General features: G+C 36.8%; 1 protein-coding gene across 2 annotated transcripts in view; it reads left to right on the forward strand.

Annotated features, from left to right (window-relative positions):
- DOCK1 (dedicator of cytokinesis 1) overlaps window positions 1-24,985 on the forward strand; it is a 443,954-nt gene that overhangs the window by 338,202 nt on the left and 80,767 nt on the right. For both annotated transcript variants that reach the window (XM_081328492.1, XM_081328491.1), the window contains exons 34-38: window positions 2,614-2,699; window positions 2,835-2,991; window positions 9,964-10,004; window positions 12,606-12,696; window positions 15,552-15,671. In XM_081328492.1, the coding sequence (XP_081184618.1) occupies window positions 2,614-2,699; window positions 2,835-2,991; window positions 9,964-10,004; window positions 12,606-12,696; window positions 15,552-15,671 (495 nt within the window). The remainder of the gene's footprint in view (window positions 1-2,613; window positions 2,700-2,834; window positions 2,992-9,963; window positions 10,005-12,605; window positions 12,697-15,551; window positions 15,672-24,985) is intronic.

Genomic DNA, 24,985 nt, shown 5'->3' on the forward strand with positions numbered 1-24,985 from the left:
GACCCCAACAATCTGGGTCCTCATTTTGCCAAACTTAGAAAGTTGGAAGGCTGAGTCAACCTTGAGCTGGTCAGAATTGAACTGCTGGCAGTTGGTAGAATTAGCTTGCAATATTGCATTCTAACCACTGTGCCACCAGAGCAAGCCATCATAATCAGTTAGCTCCATTCTTCATGGCTTATATAAGATCTTTAAAGACATCTTTATTCCCAGGATTTCCAACCCTAAGTAAGTTTTATAGGCATCCATCTCACAAGAAGGTTGCTTTATTACTATTGAATTATTATACTATTATTTTTTATTTTTATTTTATTTTTATTTTGCATCCATCTTTACACAAAGGGGAAAAATAGTCCAAACTATCAAAAACAGTACCGTAAAAAACAGATCAGAAATACAAGTTAAGATAGGCAAGAAAATGATACGTGAGCACCTATCCACACTAGACGAGTTCAAATCACAAGGACCAGATGGATTATACCCCAAGGTTCTGAAGGAACTGGCAGATGTGATCTCAGAACCACTGCACTATATCTTTCAAAGATTCTGGACCACTGGGGAACTACCAGAGGACTGGAAAAGAGCTGATGTAGTTCCCACCTTCAAAAAAGGAAAAAAAGTGGATCCAGGAAACTACAGACCTATCAGCCTGACCTGAATGTCTGGGAAGATTCTGGAAAAGATAATCAAGCAACGAATCAGCCAACAGCTAGAGGCAAACAAAGTCATTACCAAAAGCCAACATGGGTTTGTCAAAAACAGATCATGCCAGACAACTCTTACTGCAATTTTGACCAAGTGACAAAATTAGTGGACCAGAGGAATACTGTGAACATAATTTACTTGGAGTTCAGTAAAGCATTTGATAAAGTAGACCACAACCTACTACTGATAAGATAGAAAAATGTGGGTTTGACAGCATCTCCACCAGATAGATTTATAGCTGACTGACCAGCCGTACACAGCGTATGGTCCTCAATGGCACTGCATCTACATGGAGGGAAGTGTGTAGTGGGGTACCCCAGGGCTCTGTTCTGGGCCCAGTGCTCTTCAACATCTTCATCAATGGTTTGGACAAGGGGATAGATGGGGAACTCGTCAAATTTGCAGACAACACCAAGCTGGCAGGAATAGCCAACACTCCAGAAGATAGGCTTAAGATACAGAAGGATCTTGACAGACTTGAACATTGGGCGCTATTTAACAAAATGAAATTCAGTGATGAAAAAGATAGGGTTCTACAATTAGGCAAGAAAAACCAAATGTACAGGTACAGTATAGATGGTAACTTGCTCAGGAGTCCTAGTAGACGATCATTTAAATATGAGCCAGCAGTGTGCTGCAGCTGCCAAAAAAGCCAACACAGTGCTAGGCTGCATTAACAGGGATAGAATCAAGATCACGTGAAGTATTAATACCACTTTACAATGCCTTAGTAAGTCCACACTTGGAATACTGCATCCAGTTTTGGACACAACGATATAAAAAAGATGTTGGGACTCTAGAAAGAGAATAGAGAAGAGCACGAAAGATGATTAGGGGACTGGAGGCTAAAACATATAAGGAACGGTTGCTGGAATTGAGTATGTCTAGTTTAATGAAGAGAAGGACGAGGGGGGACATGATAGCAGCGTTCCAATATCTCAGAGGTTGCCACAAAGAAGAGGGAGTCAAGCTATTCTCGAAAGCTCTTGAAGGCAGGACAAGAAGCAACGGATGGAAACTAACCAAGGAGAGAAGCAACCTAGAACTAAGGAGGAAATTTCCTGACAGTTAGAACAATTAATCAGTATAACTCTCAGACTACAGATAGCTCACAGACACTTTCCATTACTAATAGCAGAGAAGAAAGGGTGGGAGGGGAAACAGAAGGGGGAGGAAATTAAGAAAATGGGTTATACAGAAAAGCTGTATAAGTCTGGGAAAAGATTTGGCTGTTTTACTGATTTTAAAGGAGGTGCTTCATACACACATGTTCATTGCAAAGCAATAACAGTAACAATAATAATCATTTTCATCTGCTGGAAAAAGATTCTGACAATCTGTTGAACTGATTACTTAAGTCTTTCTCATAATTAAAGCCTTATCTTTAACCTCATTACTAGCTGTTTTTTGCCTTCTCTCCCTCCCCCTAATGCAAAGGCTTTGAAGTTCCTTGTTTTTATTGTATCTGAGGTGAGCCAAGTTCTGTAGTCTAAATAAATGTGAATGTATTTCAGATAACCAAATGTTGCAATTGGCAATACAGCCTAATATATCATCCATAATAATGCTTTCAATTTACTTGCATTTGTAGCTATTATAATTATTGTGAAGGATAGAGTGTGCCTATCTTGACTATGATTTCTTGTTTCTTACTACTGTAATTAACCATCTTATTTAGAATTGCTTTTTTTTAAAAAAAATCACCTAAGCTCATTTAACAACGTGACCAAACATTTCCCAAATGCTCATATGGTAGCAGATCATTATATACAACCTGGAAATGTCAAACTATTAAAATTCAAGCAAATATTACATTTATTGTAAAGCCAAACAACTTTATAACCTGGGTACTTCTACGATGACATATTTGGAGTGCTAATTATTTATGCTTGCTCTGTTTAATTACAGTTTGAAAATGAGATAATCACAAAACTGGATCATGAAGTAGAAGGTGGAAGAGGAGATGAACAATATAAAGTGTTATTTGACAAAATGTAAGCGCTTACAACAGTTGGATTTACAATGATTAATTAACATTTGTTGATACAAAATATTTCAAATTAGTCTTTCATGAAGGAACTGTTCCCACGTTTGATTAATAAGATTTTTTTTTACTATTACTTTTTCAGTCTTTTAGAACACTGCAGGAAACATAAGTACCTTGCCAAAAGTGGTGAAACTTTTGTTAAACTTGTGGTATGGCTGATGGAGAGACTTCTAGATTACAGAACTATTATGCATGATGAAAACAAGGAAAACCGCATGAGCTGTACAGTCAACGTTCTGGTGAGAAATGAGACAGTTATATGTGGAAGAAAAAAGAATTCTATATGACCTCCTTTTTCTTAGGATGCCTAATGTTATGACTATAATTAAATGGATAAGATTCTGCCCGTTGGATATTTCACCCAAAAAGTAAAATTTGAGAACTTCTTTTTCTTCTTTAAAATTGATGTTTACGTTACTTTAGAAATGGGGATTAGAGAAACCATCATAAATTAAATACATGATTCTGTTTACACCATCATTATTCATCTAAGTAAGCTGCAAATAAAAGGGGAAATGTATGATGATAAAATCTAACTTTGGCAAAAGAGCTTGATTGGTAAATTATGCTGCATCTTAAAAGTATATTGTAGTCAATTTTGTTAGATGGATTTAGGGGACTAAAAAGTCTGATAGGTTGATAGGAATATAAACTGTTAATGCCTTGGTTTACTACAATTTTCAAAAAAATAAAAATAAAAGATAAATTTAAGAGTATAAACGGAAAGCATAGCTTCAAGCTAGAAGAAACCTGACAATTAAAACTTAAAAAAATCAGATAGCATGGTAACCAGATATACTGTTGATTTAATTAAATATCATATCTGCATTTAACTGTCAAGTCTTTTCCTTAGTGGCTCAAGGCTGCCATGATACAGGAAAACGATCCATAAATATACCTATACAGAATGAAACAGAAACCTCAGTATCTTTATAAGATACACAGTAAACTGGGCATGAAGTTTTTAAGAAGGTCTATTGGCTCTTGTTGACATGGAATATCTGTCGGAATCATTTATTATGGTCTTCCAGGAATTAGGCCACTAAATCCCTACAAACAGTCACAAACTCATGGGATCAGAACAGCTTCAGAAGCTCTTTACCTGTCATCCCTCTTGTGGATTATGCATCAGATGGGGAAAAAAAGAGGATAAAGCTAATTTAAACAAGAAAAATAGAGAAATCAGATTTTTGGATTTGGTATTTGGTGTTATTCTTTTTTCAAGAACTCTAAACAAAAGTTAGGAGTACGTATTATTAAATGACTTTACAACCTTTATAGTTTCATCCACTTACCACATGTAATAACATCATTACCATCATTATTATTATTCCCAAATCAAGTCTCTTTATTGAAGACTTTATGAACAGTAATCTCCCACACTGTTTCCATAGAGAATTTTTTTTTTACTTCTTACCTTGAATAAGGACTGGATAAAAATCTGGGGGTTTTCACTTCTAGTCTATAACCTTAACCACTATTAGAGCTTGGCTCCCCAGAAATTTATTTATTTGTTTGTTTGTTTGTTTTATCCCATTTATATCCCGCCCTTCTCCGAAGACTCAGGGCGGCTTACAATCTAAGAAGCACAAATCAATGTGCTTAGCAGTAGCCTTCATTCTATGTATATGCCTGCTTATTAGGGCTTTCACACACACACCCCCAAGCGGCATTATTACAAAGTCAGCTTAATTGCCCCCAACAATCTGGGTCCTCATTTTACCTACCTCGGAAGGATGGAAGGCTGAGTCAACCTTGAGCCTGGTGGGATGCGAACCTGCACTAATTGCAGGCAGCTGGTGTTACTTAAGGAGGCATTAGCCCACTGCTCCACCAAGGCTCTTAGATCCCAGGTATGTGACCAGACCCAGATTTTCAAAGCTTCCTTGAAGCTCAGGAGAGAGGGCTGCACCCTTATCTCTGGAGGGGTGCTCTTGCAGAGGGTGGGGCTGCATCTGAGCAGACACACTTCCTAGGTCCCACAAGATGGCAATATTTAGTGGAACAGACCTGGAATTGCGCTCCACCCTGATGGAACACGTTGGACGGGTAGACACTATTGGTCTCTCCAGTATCTAGGCCCTATGCCATTATGTTCAATATAAACCACTGTAAAAGAGATTTAAAATTAATTTTAATTTATTTTGCATTTTCAATTAAAATTATATTCTGGTAGGAAGAGATTCTGAGTTTCATTATATAAATTTCAGTCTTGCTGTTCTCAAACACTGGAAACAGCTAATACATTTCTTTGTTTTTTCCCCACAGTCCCTATCTTGAGTAATTGCACTGAGTCTCAGGTACATACTGCAGATTCTCAGAAGTCCCTTGACCATTCAGACTTCTGCAGTACATCTTTTGCATAACCCTTTCCCAGCTTCTGCCAACCTAGCAGTTCGAAAGCACGTAAAAATGCAAGTAGAAAAATAGGGACCACTATGGTGGGAAGGTAACAGCGTCCCATGCACCTTTGGTGTCTAGTCATGCTGGCCACATGACCATGGAGACGTCCTCAGACAAACACTGGTTCTTCGGCTTTGAAATGGAGATGAGCACCGGCCCCTAGAGTAGGAAACCTTTACCTTTACTTTTTTCTAATTGTAGAATAGTCTCATTGCTTGAAGTATTTCATTGGCAGATTCAGTCCACAAAAGGGATTATCATTAATGAGGGCTTATTTCTTTGATTATAAACAAGTTTTTAGTATAGTTTTTCTTTTGTTTATCTTCCTATTTTGCTGCTTTACTTCATAAAAAAATTCTAATTCCTAATTTTTATTAGTCCTTTACTCCACCTATCTGGATCGCTTCTCCAAAAGTTATTTAATTTCACCTCTGGCCTACAAATTGTCCCATTAGGGAGATCAAAATCCAGCCCTGAAAAGAAAAGAAAAATTCTTCAGGCTGGATTCTTAAAATGCTACTGGAACGCCGTTGTTGCTTCATTAGAAAATTGGTATTGACTTTGGATTAATTTTTTGTACTTGTGGTAGATACCCTCTGAACATCAGTAAACTCACTTATGTACAACATATGCTTTCATAGAAATTCATTATGTATGCTGTGTAGATTAATGCACTAGTTCTCTAATTTGTGGAATAACTATTTTTAATTCACAAGGACATTTATTTGCGCATGCAAATTTAGAAACCACGGGGAATCATCAACTTAACAGGCACTCACCTTTACAACTTATACAGAAGACAGGTGTTGAAGTACAAAATACTTGAAAATTTATTTTATAAGCAACAAGATGTTTTTCATTCTACAGAAAAGAAAAATGACTTGATTTCTGTAACTGCCTCCTGCATGTATTTTACCTGCATGAACTTACTTATTTTTAATATCATGATTTAAAAAATAGAAAAATAGAGAGGGACACAATGTTTATAAAATATTAAATGGAAGGAGGCTAGTTTATAACTTTTTCCCAGTTGCTGAAAAAAATTACTTTCACGAGGCAAGTCTGATGTCAAGAAGGTATTAAAAGAATGGGCTATTATGAAATATTCACACTATTTTTGAAGGAGAGATAAGGGGATTTATAGGGTGAAAAAATATTTTAATTAAATTAAAATTTGTAAAGCTGCCCGATTTATAGCAACTCTGAGTGGTATGCAATAGAAAGAACAAAATTAATACCAACTATAAAACAAAGATAGTGAATCATGGAGAAGGATTAAAAAGCAACACTCAACATGCAGCATTTTACCAGCCAACCAGCCAATTAAAAGTTTGAAGGAAGAGCCAGTTTTCAAGGGCATATTTGAATGAGATGAGCCTAGGAGCATACAAATTTCTAGCAGGATATTACAATGGTATTTGCCACAAACAGAAAACATGGGACTGTTTCTTTATCTTTTTTTAATGTTTTATTGATTTTTAAGAATTACAGTCTTTAGTGCTTAGTAAACAGCATGTTATCTGGGTTCATATATTTAACATTAACTTTTTCAATATAAATCTGTTCAGTACTACACAATCCAGTATTTTTTCCCTGATCCTTCTTTCTTCCCCATATTTTTTTCCATTTTCCCCTCATTACACAGTTACGATTTTTGGTACTATTGATGTATACAAAGTTAGATATAAGCATCTTCATCATATTTTACTAATATCATACAAATAGCAATAATATCAGTTCATAAATCAATAATATCAATTCATAAATCAATATCCTGTTTTTCGTGCTCTTATTAAGGTTTGATTTCCCATTATTTGAAATATCTTTGTCAGTTATAATTTTCTCGATATTAATTACATTTATATAGCTAACAGTTTCATTCATACCAATCCTCCTCTTATTTTCATATTTCCTATATCCAAAAAAAGAAAGGAAAAAAATGCTATTTTAGTTCTAAATCATATCTTTCATTATAAAAGTAACTATATCTAAGGATCATCCATTCTTTTAACCCTATTTAAACAAGTATTTAAACATACCTGAAGTTGATAACCCGCACTTTGAAATGCATCTGAAATGTACTAATAACCAGTGTAGCTCACAAAGCAGCAATGTTACACAGTCACATTGTGGCATGGCCATAATTTCTTATGCCACTGCATTCTGCACAAGCTGCAGCTTCAAATGCTCATCAAGGGTAGTGCACTGTAGGGTGCATTGCAATTGTCCATGTGCAAAGTGATGAAAGCATTAATAATTGTTTGGAGTGCCTTCAGATCTAAAATTGGGTGCAGGTAATACATACCATGAATCCGGGTGAAGGCCCTTCCAGAGCCACCGGCAGCTGGCTCTGGAACCAGCTGCCGGTGGAGCTGAGGACTGCTCCCGACCTCCGATCATTCCGCCGGGGCCTGAAGACCTGGCTCTTTGAGCTCTCGGGCCCAGGCTGAGGAGAAAATCTTAATTGGGGTTTTTAGTGTACAGGGTGAATTTAATACTTTTTAACTGGTTTTAACTTTTGTATGTTTTGATTTTTAATTCCCTGTAAACCGCCCTGAGTCCTCAGGGAAAGGGCGGTATACAAATGCAACTAAATAAATAAAATAAAAATAAAAATACTACTGCCATCTACTTAAGTAGGAGCTGGGGGTCTAGGATAACCCCCAAATTGCATATCAGTCTCAACTAAGGAAGTGAGGCTTCAGTTACAAGTGGTCCAAGTACCCAAAGCCACTTGGTTGAGCTTGATTCTGTTCCTTCTGATCCAGCCACCTGTCGGCCTGTATGAAAATTGCCCAAAATTATTGGATCCACCAACATCTTCTTAATGAGAGAGAAAAAAAACCCTCACATTCTTCAGTGACTCCGCTAGATTGCAACATCTGTGCTGCTTGATGCAATTGCAAAGGGAAATTGCATCAAGCAGCACAGATGTTGCCATCCAGTGGGAACACTGGTTCAGCAACAGTGAACCCAACCTTTGTTCCCTGAAGTCCAGCTTCAGCGAAAAACCTCACTTCTGGTTAACTCCAGAGCATGGCATCTGGAACCAATAAAGCTTCCTGGATGGCAATCCACACTCCACCCTAGTGCCAAAATAAATGTGTTGAGCCTGGCACTTAGAATACATTTTATTTTGTAAAATGCTCTGGAATCTGTAAAATTGGGGCTCACAGATTGATCACATACTCTAGAATCTCATGATATTTTTTTAAAAAGAGTTATTTTGGACACAATCCAGAATAATATATATATAAATTCCATTTATATCCCGCCCTTCTCCGAAGACTCAGGGCGGCTTTTTTTAATAGTCAGTCTTTCCTAATACTGACATAATGGGCTCACACCATCATATTCCTATTGATAATTAACATGTCTGTTAATAGGAACTATACATTCATATCGAGAGAAAATTACTCTGTTATGCACTCCGTTGAGGCCTCTGATCATTACCCTTCTTGTCTGTATTTGACATAAGTAGGTTCACCCTCCTCAAGTCAGCTACTGATTTTAAAAACTCATGGAGAAAAAGGAGGTGCCATTCCTGGATTTGATGAAATAGAAATAAAACTGGGTGGCATCAACATATTTATTGCACTGCGTTATTATGTCCAGAGCAACTTATCAACTTGTTATGTTTAACAGGAAAATGGAAATAAGCAGAACTGCTACAAAGTGATGCAACTTAGCCAGGGCTTTTTTTCTCATAGAACGCTCAGAACGGAGTTCCGGCACCTTTTTTGGATGGAACCTTGTAGGGTAGGCAAGGCGGGTTGTATGACATGTGTGAGTTCCGGCACCTTTTTCTTTTACAAAAAAAGCACTGAACTTAGCAAAAGAAAGGCTTCCACAATCAGTGATATCACAGCACTAATCCAGCAGAACTAAAGGAACCACACACATTATGTTTTCCCAGTGCAGGCATAAGCATAGCACCTATGTCTAAAAAGGGGGGAAAATGATTTGAATCTTGATAATCTGTCCATTTGAAACACTGTCAACTTGTGCTCAAAGCTGCATGCACAGCTTTGTACATACCACAGCAGGTTTCTTAGACAACATCACTGCATAGAAACATTTTCTCAGTAGACTGATCATTTATATTAATATAACTCTTTATGTTTTAGACTACGATTTGGTTCTAAAAGGATGCTTTTTTATTCAATGAAGAGACAAAGTGAACCTAACCTCAAATGTGTTCTCCAGCTAAAGTGAAGTTTTTTTAACCAAGAACAAACAATCCCCTTGCTGTGGGTGTGCTAATTGTGGGAATTATAGCAGGCATAGAGGGGGAAATGAGTCCTTTTGTGTTTTTAATGAAAAATATATTCCAGAAGAGGAGTTTTATTTAGTTCTGCATCAGAAGGGAGGAATATATTATTCCAGCAATCTTATAATTATCAGCACTCATCCTCCTTCCCACCTGAAGCTATTTACGTTTTTAGTATGCTCTTTAATTTATTAGATTTCAGGAACGGATGATTTAACACTGATTTTTGTTTAAAGTTTTAAATTGTTTTTCAGTATATTATGATGACTAGTTCATTGCAAAAGTTAGAAGAGCTAATGGTGTAGGATTTGAAAATACCCTGTTGGGGGGTATATTGAGTTCTTGTAATAAAATGTTTTTTAAAAAGTAATGCTTTCATATTTCATAGGTGGAAAAATGAGTTCTAGAAGATGCAAGGTTCAGATTACAATATTATAGAATTATAAATTCCCAGTATAAATAGTGTATGTAAACCTTTGCACATATGTATAAAACCAAATTCATTGAAATAGGTTGATACCTCTTTTTTCCCCCCTAGAATTTCTACAAAGAGATTGAAAGAGAAGAAATGTACATAAGGTTTGTATATATGAAGTTTATTTGGCATTATTTAAGAATAAATGAACACACGGTTTTACATATACACAAATGGAGCATAAACAGATCCTTTATTCATATATCTGCAAATGCCTAATGGAATTCTACGTATTGATTAGAGTAGGGCTGTGTGCAAATATGGTTTCTATTATTATATCATTTAATTACATTTTAGACAGCATATTTAGAGGAGACTCTTATTGAGAATATATAGATGTATAATTTCAAGGTTTGCTTTCACCTCTTTTTCCTAGTTGCTGTTGTCATCAGTGGAATGGTATTTCTAATTAAATAAATAAATAAAGTCTTTATTGATTAGCCCTTGGGCCATATCAAAGTGCAAAGTTCTAGCAACAAATTGTTACTAAAATTTGATAAAAGCAATTTAAAATGGAATTTGATAAAATACAATTTAAAATGGAATTTGATAAAATACAATTTAAAATGGAATTAGAATAAAATACAATTTAAAATGAGATGGTAATAAAATACAATCTAAAATGAAATTGTAATAGTGTACAATAATTTAAGATATAGATAAAATATGATAAAATTATATTTCGGAGTCACCCTTGCAATCTATCCCAGTCAGTCCCACATATGCAGATCTCAACCGAACCATTTTGTTTAAGTACTGTGCTACGTTAAATGTTATTTTCAAGTTCTGGCTGGATATAAGGTAAGTTATTTTGATATGGGGATCCCAATGGGTCATTTGTTTGGGATATAGACCAAGATACCTGTCTCTTACCCTCTTATACAGGCAACAGTCAAATAGGATGTGAGCCAGGTCTTCTACCTCTGCCGCTCCGCAAATGCAGAGATGCTCACTGTAGGGTATAGCATGAAATCTCCCATATCTGACCATTGTGTCAAGCTGTTCGAATCTCGCTTGCGTAAATATCTCCCTAAGATGTTTTGGGAATTGTAACTTCAAATAACTGTCTATTTGAAAAGTACATTTGTATTTACTCAGCCATTTCAAGTTACCCACTTTACTAAGGATAGCTATATCAGTTTGTGCTTCTATATCCTTAATTCTTTGGACAACTCTTTTTTTGGATTGTTCTCCTGTTATGCAAGAGACAGGAGGGCCACAGCTTCTTACAAAATTTGTTAGTTTGGTGATCCAGGAGATTTGTGATTGTAGTTTTATTTGCTCTAGTAGGCATAACTTGGGGAGTCTATCAGTCTCCATTTCATTAACTTTGCAGCAGTAGTTACAAGCTCTAATTTTAGATAATGCATGAATTGCATGAATTCCCAATTCAGCTCTAACTGCTACAGCAGATGTTCTTGGATCTACACCCAAAATACATCTCAAATGCTGGGACTGTGTTTGTTCTAGGACTGTGGTTGAGTAAAGACCCCAAATTTCTGCTCTATACAAGAGCATTGTGGTAACCTTAGCCTTATAAATCTTGAGTAATGGGGCTAGGGACCCTGGGTAACTATGGTTCTTTAGTTTGAGCAGTAAATTCAAACCGGCTTTTGCTCTAAATGTACTCCATTGATGATGGCAGGCCCAAGATCCAGTCTTAGAAAAAGTTACGCCCAAATATACAAAGGTGTTAACCTGTTCAATTGGTTCACCATCTAATTGCCACTTATGTCTCTGATGGTTTCTTCGAAACATCATTATTTTTGATTTAGATTTGCTAATGATTAGGGAGTTATCCTGGCAATAAGAGCTGAATCTTCTTAATAGCCTACGTAATCCTACTTGTGAGTATGATAATAAAATCATATCATCAGCATAAAGCAAGCTGTTACAGTAAGTATTTAGGATCATCAGCATGTGTACCATGGTATCCTTCATTAACCCTGGCAAGTCATTGATGTATAAATTAAATAATAATGGGGCCAGGATACACCCTTGCCTTATCCCTTTATTTGTGTGAATCCTGTTAGTCAGGGCCCCATTAACCCCATACTGCACCCTCAAACAGGTACTTGTGTAAAGGGCTTTAATCAAAGCCAGGAATCTGGGTTCTATCTTAAGAGATGTCAATTTATTTATTTATTTGTTTGTTTGTTTAGATTTATATACCGCCCTTTTCCCGAGGGACTCAGGGCGGTTTACAGGGCAAATTAAAACAGTGCAATGTACAAATTAAAATAAAATAAAATAATTAATTAATTTACTCCATAGTACTTCTCTATTTACCATATCAAATGCTGATGTAAGGTCTATGAAAGCAGCAAACAGGGTCTCCTCTTATAGGCATATTTGGCAATTAGATGGTTCAAGACAAAGCAGTTATCAATAGTAGATCTGGGTCCTCATTTTACCAAACTTGGAAGGATGGAAGGCTAATATTGTATGCCTTTTCAGAATATCAGTGTTTAAAAAAAACCCTGAATCTTTTAACCATAGAAAATATAACTTTATGAGATGCATTATTCATATAATTGTTGACTTCTTTTGTATACCAGATACCAAATGTTATTTTATTTGAGATATGAGATAAAAATCGTATTAATTTTAATTCATATTTTGGCATTTGGCATTTATGGTATCTTAAACTATAATTATTTTGTAATATTGTTGAAAATTATATATATATATATTTTTTACTTTAGGTATTTGTACAAACTTTGTGACCTGCACAAAGAATGTGATAATTACACCGAAGCCGCCTACACATTACTTCTTCATGCAAAGCTTCTTAAGGTATATATATTTCAAATGTTTTTAATCTCTAAGGCTTAGAATTTAAGATGCAAAATTTTCTCCAGAAATAAACAGTACCTACATACAAAATACACTGAATATTTATAAGAATGAAACAGAAAGCTAGGTTATAGGGTTGTTACTGCTTGAAATATAGTTTAAGGTGAATCACCCAAGGACCTATGGTGGAAGCAAAAGCAAAATACCTCATAACATTAACAGCAAATGCCAGTACAGATTGTTAACCAAGATGCAATTTATCATCTGTCCTGGATTCAGTATGGGGCACATTTCACCATTCTTGGTAGTGTGGCCTTAAAAGGTGCCTTGCCTTTTTCCAAGATTTGCATGGTAGCTATGTAGAAAATATGTGTTTGAATTAAGGAGATGTGACGTGATGCCACCATATGTCGCTGCTCTGTTGACACTTCCTTAATGCCTTCTTAACACATGTTTTTCTGAATCAAGTGGCTACCATGCAGGCCCGGGAAAAGTCAAGACTTCTTTGAGGATAGGCTGACAAGTACAGCAAACAGCCATGCTAGATCTGAAAGATCTTTCCTACTTTGGATCCAAATATTGCAAGTAAAGTATTGAAACTTATAACCAATATTCCAAGTTTATCTTTGTTGACTGGTACCTGCTTTGTTTTCTTCCCCAGTTGGGTTGTTTTTTTTCGAGTAGCAGATTTTTTAGCACTGCAGGATGACTGGTTACAACTTTTAAAATTCTCCAAACACCTTAGTTTTTGAATAATATGGATACTTCAAAATATGAGAAAACTTTTCACGACATAAACATCTCTTGATATCTGCCTTGAAATATCTTTAAATGTTAACTTGATAGAAAAAAAGAATCATAATAGTTTTCCCCGTTTCTATAATGATCAAGGGGTGGGAGATGAATTACATAAACCTTTGTATTGTGATAGTTGTATTCTTGCAATTTGTCCTTCCAAGATTAACTTAGATATCTACACACACACACACACACACACCATTTTAGAAGATAATGAAATGTTCTCTATTTCAAATAAATCTTCATTTTTTTGGTCTGGTGTATATGTGTGTTCGTGTGTGTGTGTGTGTGTGTGTGTGTGTGTGTGTGTGTATAGATATTTTATAATGTGCTAACTAACCCTTTGGGTAAATTAGTACGTAGTAAAAAAAACTTATTTTTGAAAACAGAAAGAAAACGAAGTCATGAAGTTCATCTTATTTTACTAAAAGCAATTGTTCCTTGCTGATTGAAGGCATCCATAAATGGAACAGGAAGGATAGAAATCTGAAAACTTTTTTCTTTTCCTTCTGTTCCTCAAGCTTTTCAGAAGTCTCTACTGTAAACTTGAGGCTGAATCTGGTAACTCACAAAAAACTGCAGATGAGGTACTAAGAATCTCCGTATAATCTGCACAGTCATCCTTCATTGTGCATCTATCAGAACAGAGGTCATCCTGGTATAAAGCTGAATCATCCTTATAATATTGTTTGGATGAATATGTAGGCCAGATTATGTGCCTACATAGCTTAGGATCTCCAGTTTCATCTGCCTTAAAACACTTGACTGGTTCCTATTGGATGGCATCGTTTCCATTTCTTTCACATCTTCCTACCAATCCATGCTGAATGACAGAGTCTGACAGGGAATTCTATATTTGCACGAGTAAAGCACAGAACTCCTCTTCTGACTCTGGATTCATACTGCATAGCTGGGAGTTCTGTGGAAATGGAGTGACACACACAAGGATGTAATGTATGTGGACCACGCTATATCCCTTTCCTCCATTTCAAGTTCTCAAACTTCCCAGCAACCAGCTGACTATGGCATTTGTGCATTTCTGTGAGACAGAAAGACCATCTCTTCCTATCAGCATTTCAATGTAATATTTGTTTGCTGAGCAGTATTCTAATTACTGAATATCCTAATGTTTCTAAGCCATGTTGAAAATGTAGAAATATCATATTTTAAAAAACCATACATACATAACATCATATTACTGATACTAATGATGAAAATGAGTTTCTGATGAGTCTGTGCCTTCATCTTCCCTTCAGGAACTGATATTTTGATTTTTGAAACCTGAAGATGGGTTACAACGTACTAATTTTTTTCAATAATCCCTTTCTTCTCCTATTGTTCTATTTACTCAAAATTGATCCATGCTGCAGGCTCATTTACAACAGAAACAATTCTATGAATGATTATGTGAGGCATTTTTGTGTGAAACAGCTTTTCATTTAGTTCCTGACCTCCTTCAGTAGGTGAACTCTGAAATTCTAGCACCAATGTCATATTCTACATCCTGAAAAAATTCCTCACAAACTAATTTCACCTGTGTTTTTTCAGTACAGTGGTACCTCGGTACTCATCATTAATTGGTTCTGTGAGGCATGATGAGTATTAAAAACAATGAGTGCCAAACAAACCACATGACTAGTATGTGACCCTTTGTTTTGGCTGGAAAGGGTAGTGAGTCACAAGGCAGCTGATACCGACAACTTTTAGGTTGTGCACCAAGTACCAAACAAATGATGAGTACTGGGGGGAAAAATTCCCATCAAAATGTGCTGAGTAGCAAATTTGACAACTTTCAGAACAGTCGAGTACTGAGTTACCACTGTATTTACTGTTAGTGTGATTTTTATGTTTTTTAAAAATATTTGTGGATTTCATATGCGATCTTACCTGTTGTGTGTGCTTGTCAGAATCCCCCTTGGTGAGATGACCAGTGTATAAACTTGATTGATAAATAAATTAATAAATAAATTCCTTGGTTTTGTTTAAAGCAGGATAAAGCTATGCATGCATTAATCATTATTAATGTTTAATTTCCTCATGGCTTTCATTTGATATAGTGGTCTGAAGAACCATGTGCAGCGCATCTTACTCAACGAGATGGCTACCAGGCAGCAACGCAAGGACAACTCAAAGATCAGCTCTATCAAGAAATTATCCATTATTTTGACAAGGGCAAGGTAATAAGGGAAAAAAAAACCAAACAAGTTACATTACTTTGACCAAAAGTTGAAAACTCTGTGTGAGAATAATAGTAGGGTATTTGAGACGTAAGGAAGAGCAAAGTGGCATTTCCAATTAGCCAGGAACTAAGTTATTAGAGATTTATGGGAATAACCTCTGCAGGTTCATAAGACTTCTCAGCAAGGTAAGTTTTAACTCTAAAGAAAATAGTTTGCTTTTATGAGACTTGTAGGTGGGATCACTACAAAAGTGAACCTTCTGAATTATTGTTACTGATTCTGAACCTTAAGAGCTGGAGTGATAAGACATCCAGCCTTCAGTTGCTTTTCTTTGCTGAGAATATCAAACAAAATGACCAGCAATTTGATATTGCTCGTTTTGAATGTTGAGAACATGAAAGATTTTCTCTTTCCTGCATTAGATATTATATGAGAAGTACATCAATTTAATACACACACACACACAAGATGAACAGTGGACTAAATATTTCCAATTCTTCTGATTAAATTCCTCCTTCTCCCCATTCTATCCCAGGTCCATATTAGATTCCACAGATTGGAAAAAATAAAAATAGTGCATGTTGTATCATTATTTTTAAGAATCTAGTAGAGATTGAGCTTTGGCATGAGGCCGAAAGCTCAGAAGACTAAACCTCTTGTCCTGGTGATCTACCCAGATTGGATCCTGCAACATTATCCTGGGACATGTATAAGTCCTCAACTTATGACCACAACTGGGCTAGAATTTCTGTTGCTCAGCAGGCCAGTTGTTAAGACAGTTGCACCTGATTTTACTACATTTTTTTGCCACGATTGTTTCTTAAGGTTACCAATTTGTATTAGTTTATCTGAATATAAAATAGAAAGGAAAATGAAAATTATGGGAACTGTCAGAGGAAAAAGAAAAGGGTGAAAAGGGTAAAATACAAGGGGGGGGGGAAAGCATTGACTTTTTAGTACAATAGATATTAATAAAATTGCAGCCTCAACGCTTTACTTTTACACAGTAATTTACACAGGCAGTCCTTGACCTATGACCACAATTGAACCCAAAATTTCTGTGGTTAAGTGAGACATTTGTTAAGTGATTTTTGCCCCGTTTTACGACCTTCTTGCCTCAGTTGTTAAATGAATCACTGCAGTTGATAAGTTTGTAACCCAGTTGTGAAGTGAATGTGGCTTCCCCATTGACTTGGTTTGTTAAAAGGTTGCAAAAAGTGATCACATGACCTTGGGCCCCAGCAGCAGTCATAAATCAATTGCCAAGCGTCTGAATTTTGATCGCACAATCATGGGGATGCTGCAAATGTCATAAGTGTGAAAAACGATCATAAGTCCCTTTTTTCAGTGCTGTTGTAATTTTGAACGATCACTAAATGAACTGTCGTAAGTCAAGGACTATCTGTACTGGCCATTTGTATAACAATGAACCTATCTAATCAGTAAAACCAAAATTAAAATGGTAATGGTTATATTCGGGGCTTTTTTTCTCATAGAACGCTCAGAACGGCGTTCCGGCACCTTTTTTTGCAAAAAAAAAAAAAAAAGCTCCCTCTGAAAGCCTATTGCAGGGCTAGGCAATCTTGGCCCTTTTTTATGACTTGTGGACTTCAACTCCCAGAAATCCTGAGCCAGCCATGCTGAGGGGAAAGGGAGAGGTTTCCAAGCTGAGCCATGCTGGCTCAGGAATTCTGGGAGTTGAAGTCCTTGAGTCATAAAAGAGCCAAGGTTGCCTACCCTAGGAACTAAACTTTTAGAATCTAAAACAGCTAATTCAAAAAAGCCAACAGGAAAGAACCTCACATTTTTCATCTGCTTCTGTCTTTTGGAAGGTAAAATTAGATACCAAATAATCTATTACAACTAAACCACTTTAAATTAAACAATTCTTAAAAATGAAATATTCTTAATTTGGACTTTACTTTTACTGTTTGGACTGTTGTGTGTTTTAAAAAATAGATTATTTAGAATCTAGTTATGTTGCACTTCAGTCTTTAAATAATTAACCTAGCATATACAAAACAATATATGATGTTTTCCATGGTGAGCTTAACATCAATAACAACATTCATTAAAAAGGCTAAAATAATTTCTGGTGGTATTATCTGTACATTAAAATTTTGTTTAGTCACAATCTTTCACTTTTCAGATTCTGGACAAGCAATGGTCATGTATCCTAGCAAAAGATGTTACATATATGCATAAGCGTAGTCAGTAGCATATGCCTTTTTAAAAATATCAAACATGCAAAGAAACAAAAATAAGTCCAAAATATCTGTATTACATCCAGAAATGCCAACTTTGCAACCAATATTTCTCATCCATAACTATGGCACCCTAAGGATACCTGCATACATGCAAATGCTTATCTGGGATCAGTAATGCAGCATGGATTGCTTTTTCCTTCCAGTAACAGATTGCTGGGAAATCCAATGTTTGTTACAATTTTTTCTGCATGTGGTTGGAAAGAGGCCTAGAAATGCCAGCACAAATACATCACACTTGCTGAATGTGCACACGCAACTAATTACAATCTTCAATTGTATGTGATATATCCAGGGCTTTTTTCCCCATAGAACGCTCAGAATGGAATTCCAGCACCTTTTTTTGCACACACACAAAAAAAAAGCTGAAGGAAACTGTTCCAGAGAGCCAAATTCTCCTCAGGCAACCAGGTTGCAGAGCAGCAGAATGCATCGCAGCGACAGGCCTTCAGATGGCTCAAATCGAAGGAAATGTGATCTGTACAGGCTAATTTAAAAGTGGGAGGGTAAGAAGGGCCGAGTGTGAACAGGTTGCTTAGCAACCTGCTTAAACAGTCTCTGTAACTTTCAGCTCCCGGTGCCTTGCCTTTTTTAAGCTGGGAAGTTGAAAAAAAGGCTAAAAAGAAGGCAATAGAGTGCTATCAAGGAAAATGTATAGATATAGCCAGCGGACGTTTAGGGAACCTTTATTTTTCATAGGTAAAGGTAAAGGTAAAGGTAAAGGTTTTCATACACTATTCAAATTTTGTTTTAATGCCATGGTGATACACAATCAAATGTAGTCAATCTTTTTTTTTAATCCCAAAGCATCTGTTCGTTAAATACAGTATAACAAAGTTTTGGATGATGGAATTATTTTTTTATCTAAATATAACTAACGATAACACCTTTTAAATCTGTTATTTTGTTTTATTTTTGCACAAAAAAATTGTATAATTTGCATTTGCATTCATTTACAAATAGAATACTGTATGTTGTTAAAATGTATTGGTGTTGAAATAATTAGTGCACACATATACTTAAAACCAGTGTATTGCTTTCGGCAATTGTACTAAAAAAAATCTCATTGTCAACCAATATAATTCATTTAATTTGAAATCAAGTGCAAAATTGATTTAAATTATTTTATTAAAACAAATTAATGGCAATTATTTTATAAGAAGTTGCCTCAAACAAAACGAGTTTGACATGCCTGCTCTAGATAGTTGAATGCTCCAAAATAAATTCTAGACCAGGCCTGTACATGCAGCCTACCAAGCATTTTATTACCAAGTAATAAAATCACCACCACTGCCTTGAAAGTCATGTTGCCTAGTGGTTTACCATGACCATGAGCTCCAACACTGTAGATGCTCCTCTAGTCACCAAATCATTGATTAGCCCACCAGCATTCCTTTGCAGACCACAAAGATTTTTAATTTATCAGTGTGGGCCTTTCCCTTCTACAAGTTGCACAGACCTCTTCTAGATTTTCCTCTTGCCTTTCCAAGTTAACTCCTTGGTCTGTCATTGAGCAAGAATTGACTTTGTAGGGAAGCATATTATCATTTGATGTATATTTAACATATGTTCTACCTATATTTACCGATTATATAATATTTGTATACAATCCACATGGCGAGGTTTGGGGCAACTTACAATATTTTTAAAATTTTTAAAATTTTTAAGATTAAAACATAAAAGCAGGGCTTTTTTCTCATAGAACGCTCAGAATGGCGTTCCGGCACCCTTTTTTGCACACACACAAAAAAGCTTTTGCACAAGCTATGCTACTCCCTCTATTGACTTTCAAAAGCCTATTGGCTTTCGAAAGCCAATAGGAATTGCTGCTGAGCATGCCAAAAGACCTGGCCGGAAAACGTTGCACCGGCAAGTTGTCTGCAGCGAAGGTGAGTTGGCAGGAACTTTGCATCCCTCCCTGCTGCCTAACTACACCATCTCAACTAGGTAAGTAAGAGAGGACAAGGAGAGGGAGGTGGGTTCTGCGAAGACCATGTGCACTCCTTCCTTGTGCTCACCTGTGTCAGCCAAGCTGGTGGCCTACCTGGTGCTGGACCTGCGCCACTGTCACCTCACCCTGCGCGCCTAAGTGGCTGCCCTGCATTGCCTGGCCCGCCCCGCCTCTGCCGCCCGCCCCACACAGCCCCGCCATATAAAGCGGGCCCCGCTGCTGCCACAGCACCAGCCATGCCGGCTCCAGCCCCGGGGGGCAGCCCGCCACCAACACCCCTTGCACCCGTGACCGCAGCAGCGCCACCCCCCCCCCCGCCCCCCCACCTCCTGCGCCCACCAAGATGAGAGTTTCGGCACCTTTTTTTTTTGTTAGAAAACAAGCACTGGTTATATTGATTGTTTTATTCAAAAAAAAGAACATATCTAATTTTTTTAATTTGGAAAATGACATGGATTTTGGGCTTGTGATGGAAAAAAATGAAAACTTTGATTTTTTTTGTCAGAGTTGTTAAGCGAGTCAGGGCAGTTGTTAAGCGAATCCAGTTTCTTCTACTTGCTAGAAGCCATCTGGGAAGATCACAAACGATGATCTTATGACCCCGGGATGCTGCAACCATCCTAAATATATGCCGGTTTTCTGAATGTTGGTCCCATGATCTTGGGGATGCTAGGATGGTCATAAGTGCAAGGACTGGTCATAAGTCTCTTTTTCCAGTGTCGTTTGTAATTTTGAGTAGTTGCTAGACAAATAGTTGTGTGCTAAAGACTACCTATATTAATCCATGTCAATTTATTTTTTACATATTGGACATGTTACATTGTCCACTGTAACACTGAAGTTACATTGATAATGATAACTTTATTGTCACTTTGAATGTACACCAATCGGCATACATAAAAATGAAATTTCGTTGCATACAGCTCTCAAAGGGTCACCACCTCCGATATATACTTCTTGTTCGTGGCCCGCTCAAATTTCACATTGTCCATTTTAGTCTCTAGGGAGTGAACGATGGCACACAGGACAGATGGAAATGGGGCTCCATGTGGATTAGCCCTCAAATTCGCTTGTATTCTGACAACCTCGCCTTCTTTCCTTTTTCTGATCCTGACTCTTCCACCTTTTCCTTAAAGAGGCCTTGCTTCTTTTCGCCCCTGGAGCGCGCTGCCGCCGCCACCAACTCCTCCAAAAGCCTCTCTCTCTTCCTCTGGGCCTGCCGACAGCCTCATCCAGTTCCTTTGCTCCATAAGCTCCAGGTCCTCTCCTCCTCTTCCTCCTCTGGAAACAGCCCTGATTTGCAGTAGAATCCATCACTGGGCCAGCAGTCAGATCTTGCTGCTGGTAGAACAAATTCAAACAGTGCCAACGACTTTTAACAGTCTCACCAACAGTTCCAAAACAACTATATATATTTACAGTAGTAGCCAAAATTGTGGAAACCTTTTGGGAAAAGTGTACAGTAGAAATGCCACCTTTGGTTAAGTTTCCACCAATTTTTCTTCTAATTTTTTTATAACTGTAGCCTTGTTCACTTAATAATACTATTTTACATCACTTTCTGGGCAACCAGTCAACTCTTTGCACCTTTACTTTAATTTTATTACGTTTTACAAGCTCTCTAAATGAAAGAACACAAAAAAACCCAACCAACTTGATAGCGATCACATAACACACTGACAAATGTCCTCCTCTCAGCTTCAATACATGACATCAATAACTGAATCCTACTCTGATCTGATTGGCTCATTGCCAAAACAAGATGACACCTGATTGGTTCTCTAAACACTCATTGTCATGCAGTGTTGACACTCATGCTCATTGGCTACAGTCAGATGAAGGAAAGCTACCTGATATCAACCTAAGCAAGTTGTGCTTCCTTTTTCTGGTTATTTGGCTATAACTTTTCATAGAATACAGTACAGATAATTGAACGAACTTACCGGTAGTTGCATTACATTCTTGATTAAATTATCTTTCCATTGATATATGATTTTATGGTATTACTCCAAAAAAAAAGTGGTGTTATTAGCCATCAAACCTCAAAAATACACTTTTCCCAAAAGGTTTCCACAATTTTTGGCCACTATTGTATTCTTTCCCAGAGAGCATTTATAACCTCAGGCTAGTGACAGCCACTCCTGGAATAGAGGAGATCCAGCATCTGTTTTGTCTTCACAGGGTGAGAAGCTGGTTTGAATGCCTAACCATCTTGCCCCCTGCAGTCATCAATGTGCAGTCACCTTGGAAGCAGATATCTTTCTGCTAGCTCATCATTCAGTCACCCAGTGGTGACAGCAACAGGAAGGAAAGTTGGCTGTCCACTCAGGCAAGGAAAGGCTTAAGCATCTCAAAATTGCAGTGCTTCCGGGCAGCGTAGCAAAACAATTTTTGAGGCTGAGCTGTTTTGTATATCTGAAGGTAAAAAAGATAACATCCAGCCTGAAATTGCATAATTGGACTAGCGGGTATTATTGAGAACAAATATGTGTTGTCGGCCTGATCATTTTGGCAAAATATAATGGAGATGGATGTCCCTCCCTCCAGAATCAGTTCCTTAAACTTAAAGATGGACCAACACTGGAAGTTTTTAAGAAGAGACTGGCCAGCCACTTGTCTGAAATGGTATAGGGTTTCCTGCCTGAGCAGGGGGTTGTACTAGATGACCTCCAAGGTCCCTTCCAACCTATTATTATTATTATTATTATTATTAAAGATATTATTGAGCACTTTGGGCTCTAGAATTCATTTTTCACCTCATCTTCCCGGTAGAGAAAATATGTACTTTCAGAGAGTTGCTTTGTGTTAAGTATTAACAATAAGAAATATAATTCATCACATTTGTAGGCTGTCTTTCCTGTAAGGCTTAAAAGAAAAATAATGTACAAATGTGATAAATAATAATTAATGATAGGCTAGGGGGTTAGCGAACAGCTATCCAATCTGTTTTATGTAGCTATCTCTAAAGGGAAATAACAGGGACAGCTTTTAAAGATGAATTTTCAGGCAGTGAAACAAACTGAATGAAAAAGCTAGAGTTTTTTGCAGCATATTTAATGACTTTAATTGCTTGAGCTGCTTGTGGAGGTAACAACTGCAATGCCTGTATTTTTTTTAAGAACTGATTTGTGCATTTCTGTTACTGTGGTATTAATGAGTTGTTTATGAACAGCAGGTAAAATATCTGTTTACAATGCCTTAACCTGTGCAGACCTTTACAAAACTAGGATTTCACATTTTGCGAAAAGATTGCTTTTAATCAAACAACTTCATTTTTATTTTGGCTCTAATTGTGTATAGTAGTGTAGTCATAAATGGAAAAAGGCAGCTAGTTTGAGCATTGCTACGTGTTTACTTTGCTTCCTTCCTTTTGCATTTTAAACTATCAGCAATATTTTTTTACTTAGTTGTTAGCATTTATGTAACAAATTTTATTGCCTTTCATTGTTCTTGAATTTTCTGTCTGAAACTTTGAACTTGCTTTGTCTGGTTCTTAGCATTTAGGAAACGTGAGAAGTTTGAATCCACTTTTGGACAAATAGACAATAATTGCAAACTATTACATTTAATATGTGCCAAAAATAGTTTATATTTCCAATTTTTCAGACAAGACCCCTTCCTCCATCCTGAAACTTAGGTAAGGATATATAATTATAATAGATGGGCCACTTCAAGGTATGAGCTTGATGGGAAGTGATGGTGAATATACAGATAGTCCTCGACCAGAAACTGTAATGGACTTACTCATTATGGACAGAAGTAATCATTATAGTTGGAAGCTACCATGTGATGACCCCCCCATTCCTAGTCTTCGACATGTGGTCATTAAACAAATGTGTGGATCATTAAGCAGAGTATGGGGTGCCTCAGGGGCCCTGGGAGGCCTAGCACAGGTCCTGCCCTGTGCCTCATTCCCTCCCTGAGGTATCCCATGGTCTGCTTCCTGTCCCTTGGAGTCCCTCAGGTCTTGGGTCTTCTTCCCATCCCACCAGGCCCCACATCCTCCTCCTCACTTCACATCACCCATTGTATACTTAACCTTTTGAAGATCTCCAGAGGCTGCTCCATTCCTGAGCCTTCTGGAACAATACCAAAGTAGCTGCCATTTTTGACACTGGACACATTGAATTGTGGCCATTCTGAAAATGGTGGCCACATCTAGGATTGTACCATACAGGCCAGAACAGAGCAGCTTGCCTTTGTTCTTAAATGGAGTTCTGGAAATCTTCAGAAGGTAAGTGAGGAGAAGGATATGAAGTCCAGTCAGGTGGGAAACCGTCCCAAGGCCTGTGGGTCCCTCTGGGAGCAAATGGAGGGAGATAGGAAGGGGGCACTGCAGCATCCCTATAGTTAGTCATAAGGGTGAATGACTGCAGGGGCACTGCAACAGCTGTAACTTTGGAATCGGGTCGTAAGAAGCTTTTGGATGTTCTGCCATAACTTCATACTGTCATTAAGTAACCAGTCATAAGTCAACGATTACCTATATATCTCATTAAGCCTTTCCTTAAATAAAGGCTAGGAGAAATTTAAAAAGTCATTTAAAAGTTGCTACTGTCTACCTAGCTTATAACTTAGGAAATATTTCTTGAATTTAAAAATAATTGCACAAAAATAATTTTACAAATTGTAAGATTGAATAGTTTTAATTTCTGAATGATAATGATAAATTGTACCACCTCTTTTGACAAATATATATTATTTTTAAACTTTGTTTAAAAAAATGTTATACTTGATTATATAGCTTGCAATAATCATCCAATTACAAATGATAACATGTTTTAGAATTCCAGTGTTCTTTCATGATAGGTAATACAATTTCACATTCCTTTTTAACTAAATACAGAAATTCTGTAACATGTTTCAACAGCTAGATCTGTTCACAGTAATACATATACGTATGAGCAAAATATTCACAATTTCTGTTCAGATGAATGAAACAGAAAACATTGAGTGGATAAAAAATAATGGACAAGCAAAAAGAAACTATTTATATTTCATTTCTTAGTTTACCAAAACAAAAATGTAATTTCAATACATTTTTGGATAAAATTTATTTTATTTCACAGTTCCATCCAATATTGTACACTTGAATC

This window comes from Vipera berus (genome assembly GCF_964194415.1).
Source record: "Vipera berus genome assembly, chromosome: 5".
Classification (NCBI taxonomy): domain Eukaryota; kingdom Metazoa; phylum Chordata; class Lepidosauria; order Squamata; family Viperidae; genus Vipera; species Vipera berus.